We start from the raw sequence: 17,856 nt of genomic DNA on the forward strand, positions 1-17,856 counted from the left end.
AAAAGCTTTCTTACAAGTCCCAAACTGCAAGCCCAAAAAAGAAAAAAAAAATGTAACCGAGAACGACGCTGAGTAGAACAAAAAGAGATTTTGTGGGGAGGACGATTTTGTCTTTGTTTAGGCCTCGGTAGGCTAGCATTCTACTTTCAGGTTTACAAGCGTGACTTTAAAAGGGTTTGAATGTAACGTTTTTGGTTTCTGGGGTAGGAAAATAGCTATATAGTGACTCAAGTAGAATAAAAAACAATTTGTTCAAGCAGAAGTTAAAAACACAATTTATGTTTCGCATTTCTAGGGATCGGACTACTTCCTGGTTCGCAGTTGATAAAACGATGGGACTGCAATGTTTGAACTTTTTATCAGTGAGGTTTCACTATTACTAGAAATGCGAAATCTAGAAAAAATATTCCTATAGAAGTTAAAACATAACTGAACAAAAAAAAAAAAAAATTGGAAAGCCGTATTTAACCATTTGCTAGCAGGCTAATTCCTGGTGGACAAAACGATGACTTCCAAAGGCTTTAACGTACCATATTGGACCCAGCGGTTGGAAAATAGTTGTATAGTACCTGAAATAATAAACATCCAAAATAAATTCTTCAAACAATTAAGAAACTAAGAAAAGAAGAAATTAAGAAAGTTTTCTAGGCGACCACATTAATTGCTTGTTCACGAAGGATAAGCGGAAATTGATAGGACTGTACCATTGTGTGTGTGTGGGGGGGGGGGGGGGGACATTTATCAGACGACTTCCTGGTTCAGTTGGATTGACCGAAGATGCTCGACGGGACCGCTTGCACCTAGTGTAAAATAGTGGACCACTTCTCGTGTAAATAAAACACAAGCGAGATAAGAATAGACCTCACAATGCAAAAAATACACCTCATCTTTTTATTGAGGTTCCAAAACAGTGTCGGACAAGCAAGTACTGAGTCTAAAGGGAAACAATCAGCAGGAGACGTTTGGGGAGGCATGTAACAGCGACAGGCAGTTAAGAAGAACAAAAAAAAACAGCAAGATTGTCAATCTATGTACAAAATAAGATCCCTGAACAGTTACACTGCTTTTACACACAGTTTCTTTTTGTTGCTGTCCCTGATAATGGATACACAGTGGTCACAAATGCGCGCATGCGCAATTCTCACTGTCACAGGTAGACGCTAACGCGCACGCGCACAAACTTTGTCTCTGACACTCGCGCACTCTCTCGGAGAGTTTCTCAGCCCACTCATTCAGTCACACACGAACCACGCAGTTTCCTTTCACGCACGCACACTCCCACACTATCTCTTGCACACACACAGTTTCTCACACACACGCTCAGTCGCACGTGTATGCAGACAAGGTTTGCTTGAGTTCTTCTCGACACAATGATCCAAAAGGACGCGTGGGACACAATTCAAGTCCTTGCACGCACACGCATAGTGAAAAACAAGTGCTCGCTCACTCAAGTGCCCTTCTCCACTCTCACTTCCACAAGCACCAAGGTGCAACGTTCATAAATTACAAATTATTTTAAAACACACAAACACTCGGAACCAGGAAATAATAACAGCTGCAAAACATGCACAGGCTCCTAACAGCCGGGCGTTTGATAAATGTAAACGACGAGGACAGAAAGGTAATAAACAGGGGGAAGAGAATTTCACTTTTGCTGCATAGAAAGTAATCCTGAAAAAAAAAAGCTCACACCAGAAGGTCTACTCGAATTTGTCGCAAGAAGTCAGGAGCGCAACCTCGCCGGGAGGGCGGTAAACGCGACGTTTGAGACCAGCAAGACAGCAGAAGTTATTTGCCGAGTCTTTAAAAGAAAATCTGCGCACATATCCGTTAGCGTCAATCATCTGGATGATGTGATGGCCGCCTGTCCGGCGGGTCGCACGGAAGAGCGATAAAATGGCGCCTTTGCATCACCTGCAACTTGGTTTCCTGTGTCGGCGTGGACTGTGGTAGCTCACTTCCTGTTCTGCAGCTCTGCAAATGTCCCTGTTGAATGTCACCGTTTTGTTCTGAGGTCAAACAAAGAGGCACTTTCTCAGCCCGGAGCTTTTCGTTTTTCTTTTTGCATACAATTGCTTCGGTTCTGCTACTTTTCTACCCATGTTTTGCGTGGGTTCTTTTTTTTGATGGTAGGGGCCTGTTCAGTCCAGTTGAGTTTGCACTCAGGGAGCTGGAGTCAAAGCCACGGGAGCTGGACTTCCCGTGCGCTCCTCCCGCCGATGTTCTTCCCTGTCCGTATCGGCGACCTGATCCAGACTGGCTTCCTCCTCCTCCATCTTCACAACCTCCGGCGCCTCTTCGGCCTTCAACGTGTCTGCGGCGCTGGCCTGGGCGTAGGCGCCCACGCTGGCGTGGCTGAGGCCGTGCACCTTCTTCAGGTGCTTCTCCAGGGTGGCGTAGACCGTGAAAGGCACGGCGCAAAGTTGGCACAGGAAAGGCGCTTTGGCTCCTTGGGCACCGTGCGTCTTCATGTGCCGCGTTAGCTTGGAGCTCTGGGCGCAGGCGTAGCTACACAGGCCGCAGCGGTACGGCCGCTCGCCCGTGTGGCTGCGGCGGTGCACCGTCAGGTTGCTGCTGTTGCGGAACTGCTTTCCGCAGTACTCGCAGGCCTCGTCCTTCTTCTTCTTGACGGCCGGGACGGACTGGGCGCCGACGGCGCTCCCTCCGCCGGTGCTCCTCCGCTCGTTCTCCCGTTGCCACTCCTGCACCGCCTCGCTGACTTTGGCCGAGCTGAAGTCGATGATCTCGGGCCGCTCGCTCATCTCGGGCCGCTTGGGCGTGCAGTTGCCGCTGGCTATGCCGCTCTCGCCGCTGCCGCCGGTCTCGCCGCTTTCCAGGGAGCCCTCGGAGGGGCTGGCGCAAGGTGAGGCGCGCCGGGGGTCCCCCTGCGCCTCGGCCTCCTCCTCGCCGCCGTCCCTCTGGCTCTGGTAGAGTCTCAGCAGCTCTCTCTCTGAGGGTCTGACCTGCGAGGGGAGGAGCATCACGGCGGGGAGCTTGGGCACCGTCAGGTCCAACTCAGAGGGACCCTGCGCTCTCACGTCCATGGTGGCCTTCCCTGGCTGCGTTTGGAACCTTCCCCTGGTGGTGTCCATGGCCAACGCATCGGCTGATTCATAGCCGCTCCCCGCTGCCTGCCGGTGGTGGTGGCTCCTGATGTGGCGAGCCAGATGGCCGCTCTGGGCGAAGGCCTGGCCGCACACGCCGCAGTGGTACGGCCTCTCGCACGCGTGAGTCCGGCGGTGGGCGGAGAGGGCGCGCGGCGTCTGAAAACTGCGCTCGCACAGCTCGCAGTGGAGGACTCCCGTTTGAGGGAAGGGGGACGCCGCCGGCGGGGAGGAGGACGGGGACAACGCCAGGCCCCCCGGCGAGCTGACAGAAGGGTTGTTGTTGTTGCTAATGTTGTTGGTGCCCTCAGCAAGACCCCGCAGCAGCTCGGAGAAGTTCAGAGCCTGCAGGTTGTTGGGGGGCACGGCGGCGGGAGTCTGAAGGGGGCGAGCCAGGCGCAGGGTGGGCTGGAAGGCGGAGGCGAGCGCTTGACTGAGGTGGCGAGGGTCCAGCGTGGCCGCCGCGGGTTTGTTCTCCTTCAGACTGGCTCGGATGTCCTCGTCGTCCTCCTCCTCCTGGTAAATGCTGAGGGAGTGCGCGTGCTGGGCGTGCTGCAGCAGGGCCCAGGCGGAGGGTAAGACACCCTCGCACTGCTGGCAGGTGAAGTAGGACGGCTCCTCGGACCCTGGAAAACAAAACAGAGCGGGTCACGGTGGGGCCGATCCCGATTGACCTGGGGCGAGAAAAAAGTTCCCATATCTGAGACACACTTTTGTCAAAAAGGATCGAGCCTGGATGAAATGAGTCTTTGAGGGGGCGGTCCTGTCTCATGCAAATGAGCCAACACAATAATCAGGTTAGCTTAATGCTAACATAAATGGAAAACGTCAATCACAAGCTAACAGTGAGCAAAAACACCACAATGAAGTTGTGTATTTTTAGGGGATGATGGGTAGTTATGTAGTTATCTATCATAAAATGGCGCTGATCCCAAATGGCGTGTCAGCAAAACGACACACGACGAGCGCATCCACCCTCGACGTGGACGAGAGGCCGGCGAGGTAGCGCGGCGTTTTTCCAGCGCGTCGGCGGGGTTACATCTCGCGGATATTTTTATACGTCGGGTAGCTTTGTCTCCTAAGCGAGAAGCCGCTTTCCAATTAAGCTGCAAATTGCTAATTAGCAGAACGTGGAAAAGCAATGCCTTATGCAAATGAGCCACTGACTCAGCCCGCTTGACAAATGAGGCCTTTTTCTGCATTAATCAACACTGGAGAGACCATCTCCAAATTGCGGAGGGGAGGGAGAAAGTGTTCTATTTTTCCGTTTTCCTTTCTTTCCGAGCGCTTCAAAGCCGACTGCTATAAGCCTCTTTCATGTTTCCTCAAGTCAAATCCGTCTGTATCTGACTGGAGGGGAGGAGGCGAGAGACGGAAAAAAAGAGAGCAACTGTTTCCCCTATTTCTTCCTCTCCTCTTTTCTTGTCCTTTAACCTAGCCTGAGGAGAGAGCCAGCAAAAGTTGGGATGAAAAAGAAAAAAAAATAGGGTGAGAGCAGGAAAAGAGAGATAGGTAGGTCAGGGCTCGGGAGATAAAAAAGAAAATGAGATAAAAAGATTATAAAGTAGTGCAAGGGAGGGGAGGACACCGTGAAAATATGTCACCCCTTTGGATTGTACTTGAGACCCATCCTCCAAGCCCTCCGCCCCCCAAATCTATCCCTGAGGGGGCAGCAGTGAGGGGGGGGGGGGCTCCATGGTGGCTTTTGTCTTGTGGTCCCGCAGTGAAACACAATACCCAGCCGCTCTCTCTCTTTTCCCCTCCACTTTCTCTCTCTTTTTTTTATCCTGGTGTGTAAGGATTCCCATTTGGCCCGGGGTAGCACTTGAATATTAAGCAGAAGCAATAACTACTAATTAAAAATGCAGATTGGCTGGGAGCACTAACGAGCAGCAGGCAGAATCTCTTCTCCCCGGGGAGGTCGAGACGGAGAGGGGAGGCGAGAAATTGAAAGAGGGGAGAAGGAAAAGTGCGCAGGAGGAGGAGGGTGGCGGTGGAGATGAATAAAAAAACAAAACCGAAAAAAACAAACAAGGAGAATAAATAAAAAGGAACGAGACAGATGCACAAGGCTCTTCAGTAATCCATCTCCAATCTAACCCCACCACCACCACACACACACACGTACACACACACACGTGCGCGTCAGCAAAAAGAAAAGGAGGGCCGTGTCTGCTTGCGGGATAACCGCTCTCTCACTTTCACTCAAAACAGCTCGCCGCCAAACGCTTTCCAAAACAAAAAGTCGCAGGCCCAAAAATGGCCGTCAATTATTATGGAGGTGTTATTGTTGTACTGATGAGATCATTTCTTGGCAAAGAGCTTTTTTTTTTTTTTTTTTCCTTAAACGATTTAAAAAAAATAATAATAATTGCGACTGCAAATTAATAAAAGATTTTTTTTTTTTTATTTACAAACAAGCAATAATACTGTCCAGGAATATTTTAGTATTAAGCGACCGGCTTACGCTAAAATAAAAGAGTTCAACTTCAATTTGAGTTTTGCAGATGGACGGAAATGGTGCAGGCAGATGACCCCCCTCCCCCCTCCCCAAACGTTGCACAAAGGAAGGAACTGCTAACGTGTGTGTGTGCACACGACACGGGAGGTTTCGACATGTGCGCGAGGGACGCTCGTATACCTGCTTGGAGATACCGCCGCGTCCGTTTCTCGCCTGAGAGAAATTTTTCGAAAATGCCCATCGTTTTCATTCCTTCCTCAAGGCGCTGGCCTGCGTCATTCTATCCATCCATCAACAGACGTTCTAATTACAGAACTGTGGAACAACTTCTTTGAATAAATGTCCCTTTAATTAGGCTTAGCTCGGAAACCAATTATCAAACCTGTTTGAGATTCATATCGTCGTTCTTTCCAATCAGACCGGTAAAACAACAAATGCAAAAACTTCCACAAAAAAACAAAAAACAACACACAGGATTTTGGATTTTCATTTTTGAGGGGGGAAAAAAAATTGGATTATTTTTCTCCTCCCTACATACGAGCGTCTTTTATGTTCGGCATGTGTTGTATTACCTCGGGAATCAGAACATGTTTACCTGGTCACCTCCGAGACAAGCAGGCAGGGGATTGGTGGCGAGTATGGGAAGGGGGTGGGGGGGGGGCACGGAGCTCTAGAGCTCAGGTGCTCGGTGTAGTGGCAGGAGGCCTCCTGGGGGACCCCGAGAAAACCTCCTGACGCCACTGCTTTCTGCACAATTAGCTTTTGCATCACTAACTCACCAAGGCCTGCTAATGGCAACGGCTAGCTAATGAGCTGGACTCGTACGGAAGGGGGTTGGGGGTGTAAACAAATGAAAAAAAAACCAGCCTGGCTAATTAGCAACCTGCCTTTTTCCTTTCTTCTAAGTCCTCACCTGCTTTGCCGGGCTCCACCTTCACCTTCAACCCAAGCTCCGCCCCCCAGGCTCGCTCCCTGGCCTCCGCCTCCTCCCTCCTGAGCTCGATGAAGCCCTGCCCCAGCGCTGCGACGGCGGCCGTTAGGGTCCCGTCGGAGGCGCAATGACGCTGCAGGGCTCGGTGGGCGGGCGAGCGGGGCGCGGCGCCAGCTTCCAAAGCTTGGTTTCGGGGAAGACAGCCGCCCTGCTTGTGCTGGATGAAGGCCAGGATGTGCGCCAGGGGGAAGGCCCGGCTGCACTGGCCGCAGGTCAAGAGGTCGCCGCCACCGTCGGGTGTCAGGATGTGCGGGGTCGGGAGGTGGTCCTGTGGCAGGAGGGCACCTCCGTCCGCTGTGTCAGGAGATTCTAAGAAACACGGAAATACATTCATAGAGTTCTCATAAATATATTTCATTGTCAGAATATATCAAGCCATTTGTAAGTACATCGTTTGAAATAAGATAGATTTTAAGAAATGTTTTAATGTAGTAATTGAATGTGCAAATACATATATTTATATATTTATTATATTTAAGATGTAAAATGTTCATATATGTGAGATATATTTTAAAAAATTAAAAGATTTAAGTAAAAGTTTATTAAACCTGGAAAGAAATAGAGGTATAAGAAATGACATTTTAAAAGTATTAGAATATTTTAAGGAAATGGTTTTATTTAATCTATTGTTATATTGAATATTTTTTTAAGCTAACTGGACACAACAATACACCTGCAAAATCAGAATTTTATTCTGCCAACTATTAGAATCGGGCTAAAAATAATCCTAATTGGTCAAAAATAAACATATTTGTCCCATGATTACAGTAGCATTCAAAACTGACGTCACGGTAGATTTTAAACACGTCAGTGAAACAAGTAGAAGCCGGTGGCAGGTACGTATCAGACGTTAAAGCATTGCGGCGGATTTCAAGTGCTTGTGTCAGTCAAAGGGAGCGGCACAATGAGGTCAAACTGCTCACAGGCCACTGACCACTTCCTTCAAGCGACCCAGAACTGATCGGCCCGCTCACAAAACCCACAGACACCGGGGTGGGGGGGGCGGGGGGTATTGGGTTGGGGCATCACCTCATTCACCTCAAATGACGTATGACATCCTCTAGTGCAACGGTGGAGAAGCTTTTTGAAAAATCAGCTTTTTTTTTTTTGTGGCTGTAATGAGCATTTGTACCTTTTATGTTAACAAAAACAAAACCAAATAAAACCTCAGAGAAAGTCCCCTGAAAATATTTTCAGCCCACAAGTGTGATTTCAAGTTAGACAGTGGGTATAAAAAGTCTACACACCCCATGGAGTTTGAATGATATAAAAATAAAATGAGGTAAATCTATTCAGAACTTTTTTCAACATTAATGAGGGCATCCCCTGCGCAACTCAACTGATAAAAAAGTGTTCAGAAATGACCAATCACATCCGAACTTCACGCACCTGATATGAAGTTCACGTGATTGGTTGATTCTGAACGGAGCCACATCCCCAGTTACAGGGGGGGTGTGCTCACTTCTGCAAACATCTCAGTTGTTTGTTTTGTTTCCTCTCTTGGAAAGATTGGGTTATTTCCCCTCCCAATCGAGTTGTACGAGTTGTACATTTTTTAGTATTACAAAATATGGCATTTGAAAAGGGGTGTGTAGACTTTTAAAATCCACCGTATTCACACCCCTCGACTCAAACCGCGCAGCGTTTCTCAACAGGAAACGGAATGCAATAAAAGGGGGAGAAAAAAAAATGACCGAAGGAGTAAGATAAGAGCGGCCGGGCCTACGTGTGTGTGCGTTTGAAGCTCACAAATGTGACATGTGACCTCATACCTGACACATGTGGTTAGAGCGAGAAGCAAGAACTTTGAAACCAGGCCAAAAGAGTGCCACGAAGAAGCCGTCAGACAAACATTCATTCTTAAAAAATAATAATAATAAAAGGGAGATATCAGTTGGAGGACAAAAGTGCATTAAAAACTACAGTGGGCTAACTAATTTTTTTTTTTGCGGCCATTTTGTAGTTCGATCTCACATTTTAATTTTGAGTTTTATGGACGTCTACCACTAAGAGTTTAGTCATAGTAATGTCTTTTTTTACAATTAAAAAATATATAATTAGTTCAATGTAGTGCTCCGTGGCTTCATTTAGACCGGCTTGCAACTCAAGCACATTAAAAAATATATATATTTAAGTCTCAAATGTCCAGGTTGTATATATTATGACGCGAGTACGGGCCTAAGCGGCCTTTTCCACGAAGGAAATCGGCCTGTTGCTCAACACCGGACACCGGCACACCTTGTTGCCTGCACTGTAATAGAATAGAATGAGGACAGGTACAGACAGTACAGTGTGGGGCCGCATCTCGCCAGTTGTTCCTCAAAAATGTCACCTTTCCTGTTTCTGAGCTGCGGCTGTTTGTGCAGACTTGCAAGGCGCGGCCACACGGACGCGGGAACGCGCACGCGCGCACGCAAGGACTGTGGTCATACAACCTTCGCACGCACTAAATGTTTCGTGGTTACTTTTGAGAAGAAAAAAAAAAAAGGTTTACTTTAAAATACATACACATTTCCTGGTTGTTTTGAAATACTAACAAGCCAGATAAAAATATATTTTAATGAAACATTTTTTTTTATTTTTAGCCAAAATAAGTAGTCCAAACTTATCAGGAATTTTTCCTGTTAGTTTTAAAAAAGCGGAGAACGTCCTGTTGAAATATTGACTCTAAACAGTCCAAGCATTCGCGGTTCCTTATGTGATGTCAACAAAGTGTCACGGACGAAACGCATCATACATAGTTCCATTTCACGAAGCACTCCATCACTACAACCGAACCCGGCCGGCCGGCCGGCCACACTTCCCAGTCCCACAGAGCCATTTCTTTCCATGCTTGGTTCGTTCTTACCGTGAATTGCACTCAGGTGCTGCGGTCTGCTGCCAAGTTTGCGTCTGGACATCGCGTCGATGCCTCCGCGCTACCCCCCTCACACACACACACAAAAAACTACAATATCAAGCAAACACTGAGAAAAAAGGGAGGAAAAACAAAAGCCGGTTCGGTCCAGGTGCTCGCTGTGCGATAAGATGGACTGGCCTGCGTGTGCTTACTCGCCGTCTCCTCCCCTGCGTGGACTGGACTGACAAGGCTGCGTTCAAGTTCACGCGTCTTCCTTCTCCTTCACGCAGCCGGCGAGCGGAGGGCAACAAGGGGGCGTGGCCGGGGCCAGCAAACCACGCCCACATCACCATCAACCTACGACCCCTCTGGACAAACACGTGTCTCGCTTGAAAGTGGCTCCTCGGTTTACGACGCGACGTAATGTCACGTGTCCAGTAAATGTTCATTGAAATAGAAAATGAATTAGTAAACCGAGGTAGGGTTTTAATTAGTTTAAAGACCTGATGGGGGGCCGTTTTGGTTTTATTTTCCAGAGAAACCACTTTTCAGTTCCACAGGTGTCCCCCCACGAGACTATTCACTTCTGCTTTTCGGCACAGCACTAAAATAATGGCGTTCATATTTCGAAGCAGCCTCGCACCGAAAATAAGACAAGTCTATGAGAGACAATAAATACCAAAATAAATATTTGTTTTGTTTCATGAACACTTTTATTGGGACATGACAGAGCAGGGATTATCGCTTTTATAAAAAAAAAAAAAAAGAGCGAGAGACACTTGATGTAATCGGTGTGATTTGGAAAAGAAATCGAAAATATTCAGAGAGGAAGAGGTCAAAGGTGCTCAATGTGTGAGTCGCTCTGAAATACGAGTGGCGAGGGCTTTAAGAAGAACTGCAAACCGGTTTAATAACCTGCAGCATATTTTCCAACCAAATATGAGAAATGCGGTGTCATAATTCCGACGTAAACCCGTGTTACAACATATTACATACATACATGTTTGCGTCAACATGAGTGACCCTGGCTTATGTTCTGCTTTATTGTTCCTCCAATATTTCAGGTCAGTATCTGCTGTACGGACTTTTGGAACGGGAGCGGGAACGTGAGCGTGAGTGGGACCGATATCTCCTAAGAATACAAGGAGAGGGGAAGAAAGAAAAAAAAAAAAGTATGGAAATCAATCAGTACTTTGGACATCAAAGTTGAATTTATTATTGTTCTTCTCTCTCATGGAGTTATTCTGTAAACTGCTTCAGCCCTAATTTGGTCTCGAGATGCTGCAGGAGTGTTTCTAAGTCACCAACTAGTTTTGTTTTTTTAGCCCCCCCCCCCAAAAAAAAACAAAATAGTACTTCATTATTTAGTATTATTGAAATGTTATGATTCATTAAAGCTCTTTGTTTTGGTCTCAGATGTTTTTTTTTTAAAGTGCTCTATAAATAAAATGGATTCAAGTTAAGAGAGGACTATTAATAAGGCATAAATAACGGTGACCAGGACAAAGATGTGAAGAGGAATCCTCACATACCTTCTGGATGAGCTGGAATCCCGACCTGAGGGACAAGAGCACACAGAGGCGCCATCAGAACTCAAAAGAACCAAATCCATCACTTTTTAAACATCTGGGCCGATCTGGTCACGAGAACTTTTTTTTTTTTTTTAAAGAAAGCGGCTCTATTGTCCGAGTCTGGTAAATGTTTGCTGCCCGACCCTCGGAGCCTTACCATGTTTGGAAGGAGAGGGCGAGTTGCTGCTGTGGCGTCCGTATTGTCGCTCCCATTCATCCCACTCTTTCTCGCGCCGCTCACGCTCCCTAAACACAGAAGCCTCCAGGTCGGACCGTTGCAACACACTCAAATACCAAACGGTCCACCTACGTGCACACGCACGGCCTTACTTCATGCGTATCTTGCGTGCCATGGCTCGTAGTTCTCCCTCTCGCTCCTGTTGGGACAATCAATGTGAGGAAATGGCGGACGGGATTTTTTTTTTTTTTTTTCGACACACAAGAAACACGCACCTGTCGTTTGTGCTCCTGTTGCTGGATTTTCACCTGAGCCGCTTTCTTATCCGCCTTGGCTGCAGGAAAGGGGGAACCGTTGAGTAGATATCACGTGGAAAAAAAAAAGACAGCTTCAGCTTGGTTGGTGTACTCACACTGCCTGTTGAGGGCCTTCTGCATGCGGAGCTTGAGCTTCTCCTGGGGCGTCAGCTTGGACTGTGGGCAGCAACACGCTTGTATTAGCGACAGCGCCGTCAACACAATTTCAAGTGGACACTTTGGAGGACGCAAGAAGCGCTTTATGATTTTTCGGAACCTTTTTGCCGCACGTGTCCGGCAAATTAGGAATAGATAAAAAAAAAAAAGGGTGACATTAATGCGCGAGGACAGCCGAGGGAGTAGTCGAGGGACGCTACGTGAAACAAGAGCAAGTTCAGGTCCAGCGAGTTCACTAAAGAGCCAGTGGCGCTTTGCCGCCGACACACCCAGCAGTGGGCTGTTCAAACCTGGCCAGGCAAGAAAAACGGCAGGTCACAACACCGCAGGCGAGTCAAACGCGGGAGGGCGAGCGCAATTCTTGACTAAGAGAGAGAGAGGCCTGGCGTGTATGCAAAACGACGAGGATCCTTTGCCAGGAAAACATGAACAAGCAGCAGCAGAAAGGAGGACGAGGACAGCTCACATAAAAAAAAAAAAAAAAGAAATGTCCACAATGATTGACAGTCAACCACTATCTCTCTCTCCATGATCTCGGTTTAGAGACATTGAAATATGTTCATTTGTTGAAACAAGCCCAGACATCATCACTTGTGTTTGAGCAGGAAAGAAACCCAAATCTTAAAAAAAAGTTAACAACAAGATGCAAACTACGGTCATGGAGTCCAGTCCCCTTTTTTTGCCAACCCTTGTAAGATGGAGGCATGTGGATACGGTTAAAAACACAAGTGAGATTATTTTCAAGGGGGTGGTGGACCCGCGGCGCCGGCCGTGTCAGCCTGTCAGGGATGAGGGAGGTGTAGGAGGCTTTAGCGAGAAAGCTCGGCCACATCAAATTCTTACTGACTTTGGCAGCTCCCGTCTTTTTACCACCGCTTGTTTCAGGCCTGCAGGGACGACAAAGGAAGCGTGGACAAGTTAGGGCGGACGTCCGACGGGAACTTTGACTAAGTAGACAAAATAAACATGTTTTCATCGTCTATATTAAACGAGATGAAATTGCTACGTTACCGCGGGTGGTAATCAAAGGTGCTGCTGAATTCAAGAGCAAAGAGGACGACGTGGACTTACTTTCTTAGTTTGTCGGTAACGATGTTAGCAGAAACAGGGGGTCCTCTGTTGTCAGGGGAGGGGCTGTGGTTGGGGCGGCCGGGGGACGGCGAGGGACTGCCGCCGCTGCTGCTCCCGCCCCGCCGGTAACCGGTGCGGCCGCTTCGCCGAGAGGAACCCCCTTGCCGTGAGCTGGAGCGGGATCTGGAAAGCCAAAAGTTAGGTCACATCCCGCATAGTTCCAAAATGACCTTTACCTTGTCCGTCTCCTCGAAGAATATTGCCTCCTCTCCCGAGAGCGTTCTCTGGGTCGCGATCTGGAGCGAGTCCGCTCGCGCCTCCTCCGGGACCGGTCACGCGAGTACGAGCGAGAATGTCGTCTCAAGCGGGAGTTGGTCCGAGAGCGCCGGTCATCCCTTCTCCGCGATCGGCGGCGTGAACGGGAGGACGAAGAGGAGGAGCGCGATGAAGAAGCGGAGGAGGAGTACGAAGGGGAACGACTGGATGAGGATCTTCGTCTCCTGAAGGAAAAACAGACGCAAAGTTTTTGTCGCGACGACCATCCGGCGCCCGGCCTAATTGTTTCCCGCTGCTGGATTTTACAATTGACGAGGCTGATTGACAAAGCTAGGAAGATATAGCTTTCTAAAAATACCCGCAGCGGTGAAAAAAACATCGCCTTAATCTCTTGGCACAACATGCAGAGCAATGTCTTTAAAGATGAATGAACCTCACCTCCAATAAACTACACCAAATAAGAGGAATCACCCCTTGCCAGTGATCATGTCAACAGACTAACCGATAAAAAGCCAGGAGGAGGGAAAGTTACCGACCGGGAGGCCCTGCTATGACCTGCGGGGTGCTGCGCGAAGGAGCCGTGGGAGACGGCGGCTTGCGCCACGGCCGCCGCCGCCGCTGCCGCCGCCGCAGCTTCGTCGTCGCTGCCTCCAAAGCTGGTGATGAAGGTTATCTTCTCCGGACCGGGGGTCCGGGAGCGGGAGCGGGACTCGGAGCTGGATTCTGAGTCTGGCCTGAGGAATCCAAAGAAATCATTGTGACAATCAAGTTGAGGAAACAAACGACGGAAGGGCGAGCTTACCGTTTGTAAGGATCATACGTTGGACTGTCTCTTCTGGCATAGCTGAAGGCGGAGCAAGAAGAAATAAATTTACACATGATGGCAAGATAGTGGCTTGCTGTGTTTTTATGTAATGCTTTTTAAATATAATTCAAATATTGTTGCTGTGACTTGTAGAAGAATCTGTTCCTCTTTAATGACCAAAAAAATTTATTATAATAAAAGAAAAATTGACTATAAAAAAAAAAAACTAGTTCTATTTTGCATAGCTCACGGATTTACCTTGGCGGGCTGATTTGTCGTCCTTTCAGTCTTTTCTCTCTGAACTCTCTTCTTTGTCGGCGAGAACGGCGGCCCTTAGATTAGCAAACATGTCGCGTAAAGTCGAAAACACGCGCACGCACATCTTCAGAAAAAGCGATTTGTCCTTACAGAGTACATGGCTTTCTCCGCCTCCAGTGCTTTGGCATGCTTGATGGCCTCCACCTCTTCTTTGTCCTTCCTCAACATCCTGACGGGCACATTTAAAATCAAGCCAAACAGCTTTTTAATGACATTTTCACGGCTGCTCAAAAATAAACACGCAACGGCAAATGCCTCGAGCCGCGTCGGACCAGAAAAATATTCCATCGTTACCATTAACATGGCGGAGTGCGAAAAAGAGTCGGTGCTGATGCGGGAAAATTGCCGAGGCTTGCTTTGTGAGGTCTTAAATATAAAAAAATAAGTTTATCGTGGGATTATGGCCATATGGCTTGACACAAAATATATTTAACAGGTAAAAAAAAGGTCATTGATAGTCTGAATTGAATCCAAATCTACAAAATATTCACATTTTGACTGCGCTGCGTTGTCACAAATGCCTCACGGGTGTCCTACATAACTGACAACTTACATAAAAAACCAACAGGAAGAAAACCTGGTGGATAACAGCGCCCTCTGCTGCCATTAATGGGAAATACAGAACAGCTATGCACGAGTAACAACTCTCAGTGAGCTGAGACACTCTAAAGGAGGAATAGATTTATTTTTGGCCTTATCGTCAGATCCAGAATCCAAATTGGCCCAAAAAATTGGACTGATTTGTTTTTTCATCTCATTGTAAATTATATGATTTACTTTCTGTTTCAGAGCAGTGATGATGTGTTAATGTGGCATAATCATCCAAAGGGTACCTGACAAAGTCTCCTTCAGCCATTCCATAGGGAGTGGCCGCTTTGTTGAGATCCAGCTCCTGCTCGTTGTTCAGCTCGTCAATGTCGACCTCCACATCTGCCCGAACGCAAACGCGCACGACAATTCAGTTCATTCCGAAGCTCCTCGACAGGTCCATTTACCGAGGACCCAAAAGTATCATCACATAAAAAGGAACGACTGAATCTACGTTGAGGTCACAGCTCACCAATATCTGGGATGACCTCGTCTTCTTCAGATTCGCTGTTCTCCGAATTGTCTTCATCTTTGTCCGAGGCGGGGTCCGGTTCTGTCACCGTGCTGTCCTCGTATGTGTAACCAATGGCAACTTTTTTCTCCGCCAGCCTGGCTCCCGAAAATGGACAATGTTAGAAACGACACGCAATCGGGTTCGGCTATCGAACGAACATACTTTTTCTTCTCATCCTCGTTTGGCTTCTGTAGGCCACCATAGAGTTCGTCCACGTAAATCTGGTACAAACACTGCTCCTCAGAGACTGCGGGAGGACACCGGAGTTCAAGCACAACATTGCCGCCTCGAAAGTGGATGTCACCGAAATATTGAAACTCGTCTCTTGATGCAACGAGACAACTATCGTTTGCTACTGTGCCGGATGTCAGAGAATATGTGACTGACTGTTGGCAAAGTCGTTCTGCACCAAGCCTCGGTAGCGCTCGTAATTGCATTTCCTCTCCTCCATCTCCTGCTCTGCGCTTCTGCAAAGATGGACGTGATAAAACACAATCAATGTGCATGCAAGGAGAACTGAAATAGTTCATGTGTAGGATCGTGCAGTTAAAAAAAATACAAAATATTCACGTCGGTGTCTCCAAAGAAAAGAAAAAAGTTTAACACGAATGAGGAAGAACTGACGGTGTGGTGATGAGCGGAGGTGTGTAGGTGGGGACGTAGTCGAGATGAGCTCGGACGTCGAAACGATCAATCATGTTACTGGCGTCACCTTGCCATGGCATCCTTTAAGACAAAAAAAAAAAGGTCCAGCGTTAGGGTTAGTGCTGCAAGTCTCACCAGATATGAAAATAATATTTTTGTTTTGTTTAACAGATTGTGTCACTTTTTAAGATCACTTGTGTTGTTTTTTTTTGCCTTCTTACATGTTGATGGGAGATTCTGCAGCCAGAGCCACAGCAGGATCCAGGTGGATCTTGTAGGCTCGTCCATGAACCTGAAGGAACTGGGCCGGATCCTTTTTCTAAAAGAAACGAGCAGATGTGGAAAGCGTGCGCCAACTTTGCTCCCAAGCTTTAAACTCTTACAAAGCGAAACGATTAGAGTTGTGAACATTGTCGGACTTTTGCAGGACAACTTACGATCTTCTCGTAGTATTCCCGACGGCGCTCGCCACGTCGTTTGTAGTCGACCATCATGCCACGGAGCTTGCGCTCGTGCTTGCGGGCCTCCTGCCACATGACGGCGCCGCTGGGGGTGGGGGCGCGGCGTGGCACGGTTGCTGCAGTGGAGGAAAAGCAGAGAGTTACTAGATTTCTTTGCTTGTTGGGAATGCCTGTCATTTGCATCATGCACCAGCAAAAGGAAAAAGGGGAGGAGTATATTTTTTTTATTGGGGTAGGGGGGGGTCATAAATAAGAAGCTAATGGAATTACTTTCCCCCATTAAACCTGTCAATGTTGCTGTCATTTTGTTATATCAGATATGAACAATGCAAGTTTGCAAATAAACGTCAGGTAGGGTTATTTAGAGTTGATTGTAATTTTCGTCTGTAATCTAGTAAATATTTTAATTAATTAATTAATTAATATTAATTTTACTACTAATAATTGTACAAGAATGGACACGCATATTTGAATATACTGTATGTGGAATCTGATCGGAGCTAAACTGCAGCATTTAAATGCTCACCTTAGTCTTAGTCTCGCATTATTATTTATCGCTTTTTTAGACAAATATAAAAGGGGAAAATGTTTTTAGAATGCACACAGGAGTTTGTTAGGAGCCGCAGCGATTTGACCGACAGTGCGTAAAGTCGCAGGGGCCTCTTCACTGAAAAGCTAGCTTAGCTTAGCTTAGCTATTCAAGGCTAACTGCACCACAGCAAACAAGAAAATAACTGTACAGGCTAAACGAAATGCTACATAAACATAAATGAATGACTTTTAAAATAGGAAGAGCTTACCTGTTTTACGGGCAACAACTAGAAAACTGGGTTATAATTCGCCGAGCCAGAGAGGCCACTGTACACGCCTTCTTCCGCGCTGTCTTTTTACTTCGTTGTATTTAAAGGCGGGCGGAGGAATTAGCTCCCCCTGCTGGACGGGAGCGTTACTGCAGATATGTTCACGTTATAATGATTCTGCGTGAATGGATGTAAAAAACTAAAGAGAAAAAAAAAACTTCAACACAACTTGAAAGAGAAAATAATTGATTTTCAAAATGAGAATTATTTGTATTGAATTTGATTTCAAAACACCGTAGTTTTCATTTTTAAGGATAAATAAGTGGCATTTTATGACTGGAAAGTTGAAGCTTCTCTCCTGGACGCATACGTGTCGTCATATATGACATCCTGGGGCACACAGCAGGTGTACAGCGTGCACTCTGTTTCCTCCATTTCCTCGTGAGCAGGGCGGTTACAGGAAGCCTTACCGGCCGGCTGCTGTTTGCACGGGCCAAAGTTCACATTCGTCACATCCACTTGGCCATTAACTGTCTTTTCTGCATCCCCGTTGTCACAAACGGCCTTTCCTTTCACACACTGTCACCGAGTTTATGCTTTTAGTGCTCGTCAACTTAACAGCCAAAGGAAGACAAGTAAATGTCAGCCTTAGTTTTATTTTTTGTTTTCAGGTTTGACCTTGAGCAATCCGCAATCTGTGTTGTCATTTACAGCTATGCTGTTTCAGAAAAAAAACAAAAAAAACAACTAAGATTCTGAAT

The 17,856-nt window shown here is 47.1% G+C and overlaps 2 protein-coding genes across 6 annotated transcripts; both read right to left on the reverse strand.

Moving 5' to 3' along the window:
* Positions 1–877: 877 nt before the first annotated feature.
* Positions 878–9,688, reverse strand: znf296 (zinc finger protein 296). 2 transcript variants are annotated; one of them, XM_061280172.1, is made up of 4 exons: positions 9,405–9,688; positions 6,479–6,865; positions 3,039–3,730; positions 878–2,963 (listed from the first exon to the last, which is right to left on the reverse strand). In XM_061280172.1, exons 1-4 carry the CDS (start codon positions 9,454–9,456, stop codon positions 2,163–2,165), a joined length of 1,932 nt encoding a protein of 643 aa, XP_061136156.1. In that variant the 5' UTR covers positions 9,457–9,688; the 3' UTR covers positions 878–2,162. The 2 variants fall into 2 exon arrangements, with proteins under 2 accessions (XP_061136156.1, XP_061136155.1); XM_061280171.1 differs by having other exon boundaries at positions 878–3,730; positions 9,405–9,687.
* A 397-nt stretch (positions 9,689–10,085) lies between these two features.
* Positions 10,086–17,222, reverse strand: clasrp (CLK4-associating serine/arginine rich protein). 4 transcript variants are annotated; one of them, XM_061280173.1, is made up of 21 exons: positions 17,096–17,222; positions 16,272–16,411; positions 16,056–16,153; positions 15,814–15,915; positions 15,577–15,656; positions 15,352–15,436; positions 15,148–15,284; positions 14,921–15,017; positions 14,178–14,256; positions 14,028–14,101; positions 13,767–13,808; positions 13,501–13,698; positions 12,925–13,188; positions 12,689–12,871; positions 12,465–12,504; positions 11,557–11,617; positions 11,420–11,478; positions 11,297–11,343; positions 11,124–11,212; positions 10,928–10,952; positions 10,086–10,527 (listed from the first exon to the last, which is right to left on the reverse strand). In XM_061280173.1, the coding sequence occupies exons 2-21, from the start codon at positions 16,368–16,370 to the stop codon at positions 10,461–10,463; spliced, it is 1,926 nt and encodes a 641-aa protein (XP_061136157.1). In that variant the 5' UTR covers positions 16,371–16,411; positions 17,096–17,222; the 3' UTR covers positions 10,086–10,460. The 4 variants fall into 4 exon arrangements, 1 of the variants encoding a protein (XP_061136157.1); XR_009714587.1 differs by lacking the exon at positions 10,086–10,527 and having other exon boundaries at positions 11,277–11,343; XR_009714588.1 differs by lacking the exons at positions 10,086–10,527; positions 10,928–10,952 and having other exon boundaries at positions 12,461–12,504.
* Between the last annotated feature and the right edge of the window lie 634 nt (positions 17,223–17,856).

This window comes from Syngnathus typhle, linkage group LG6, assembly GCF_033458585.1.
Source record: "Syngnathus typhle isolate RoL2023-S1 ecotype Sweden linkage group LG6, RoL_Styp_1.0, whole genome shotgun sequence".
In the NCBI taxonomy this organism is placed as follows: Eukaryota; Metazoa; Chordata; class Actinopteri; order Syngnathiformes; family Syngnathidae; genus Syngnathus; species Syngnathus typhle.

Coding starts and splice junctions, on each gene's coding strand:
- clasrp (XM_061280173.1), bottom strand. CDS start 16,370: ATGTGGCAGGAGGCCCGCAAGCACGAGCGCAAGCTCCGTGGCATGATG. Junction 11,344..11,419: donor AACAGGAGCACAAACGACAG/GTGCGTGTTTCT, acceptor TTGTCCCAACAG/GAGCGAGAGGGAGAACTACG. Junction 10,953..11,123: donor GCCCTCTCCTTCCAAACATG/GTAAGGCTCCGA, acceptor CTTGTCCCTCAG/GTCGGGATTCCAGCTCATCC.
- znf296 (XM_061280171.1), bottom strand. CDS start 9,456: ATGTCCAGACGCAAACTTGGCAGCAGACCGCAGCACCTGAGTGCAATT. Junction 6,866..9,404: donor GCACCTGAGTGCAATTCACG/GTAAGAACGAAC, acceptor CGTGTTTCTTAG/AATCTCCTGACACAGCGGAC. Junction 3,731..6,478: donor GGTGGAGCCCGGCAAAGCAG/GTGAGGACTTAG, acceptor TTTGTTTTCCAG/GGTCCGAGGAGCCGTCCTAC.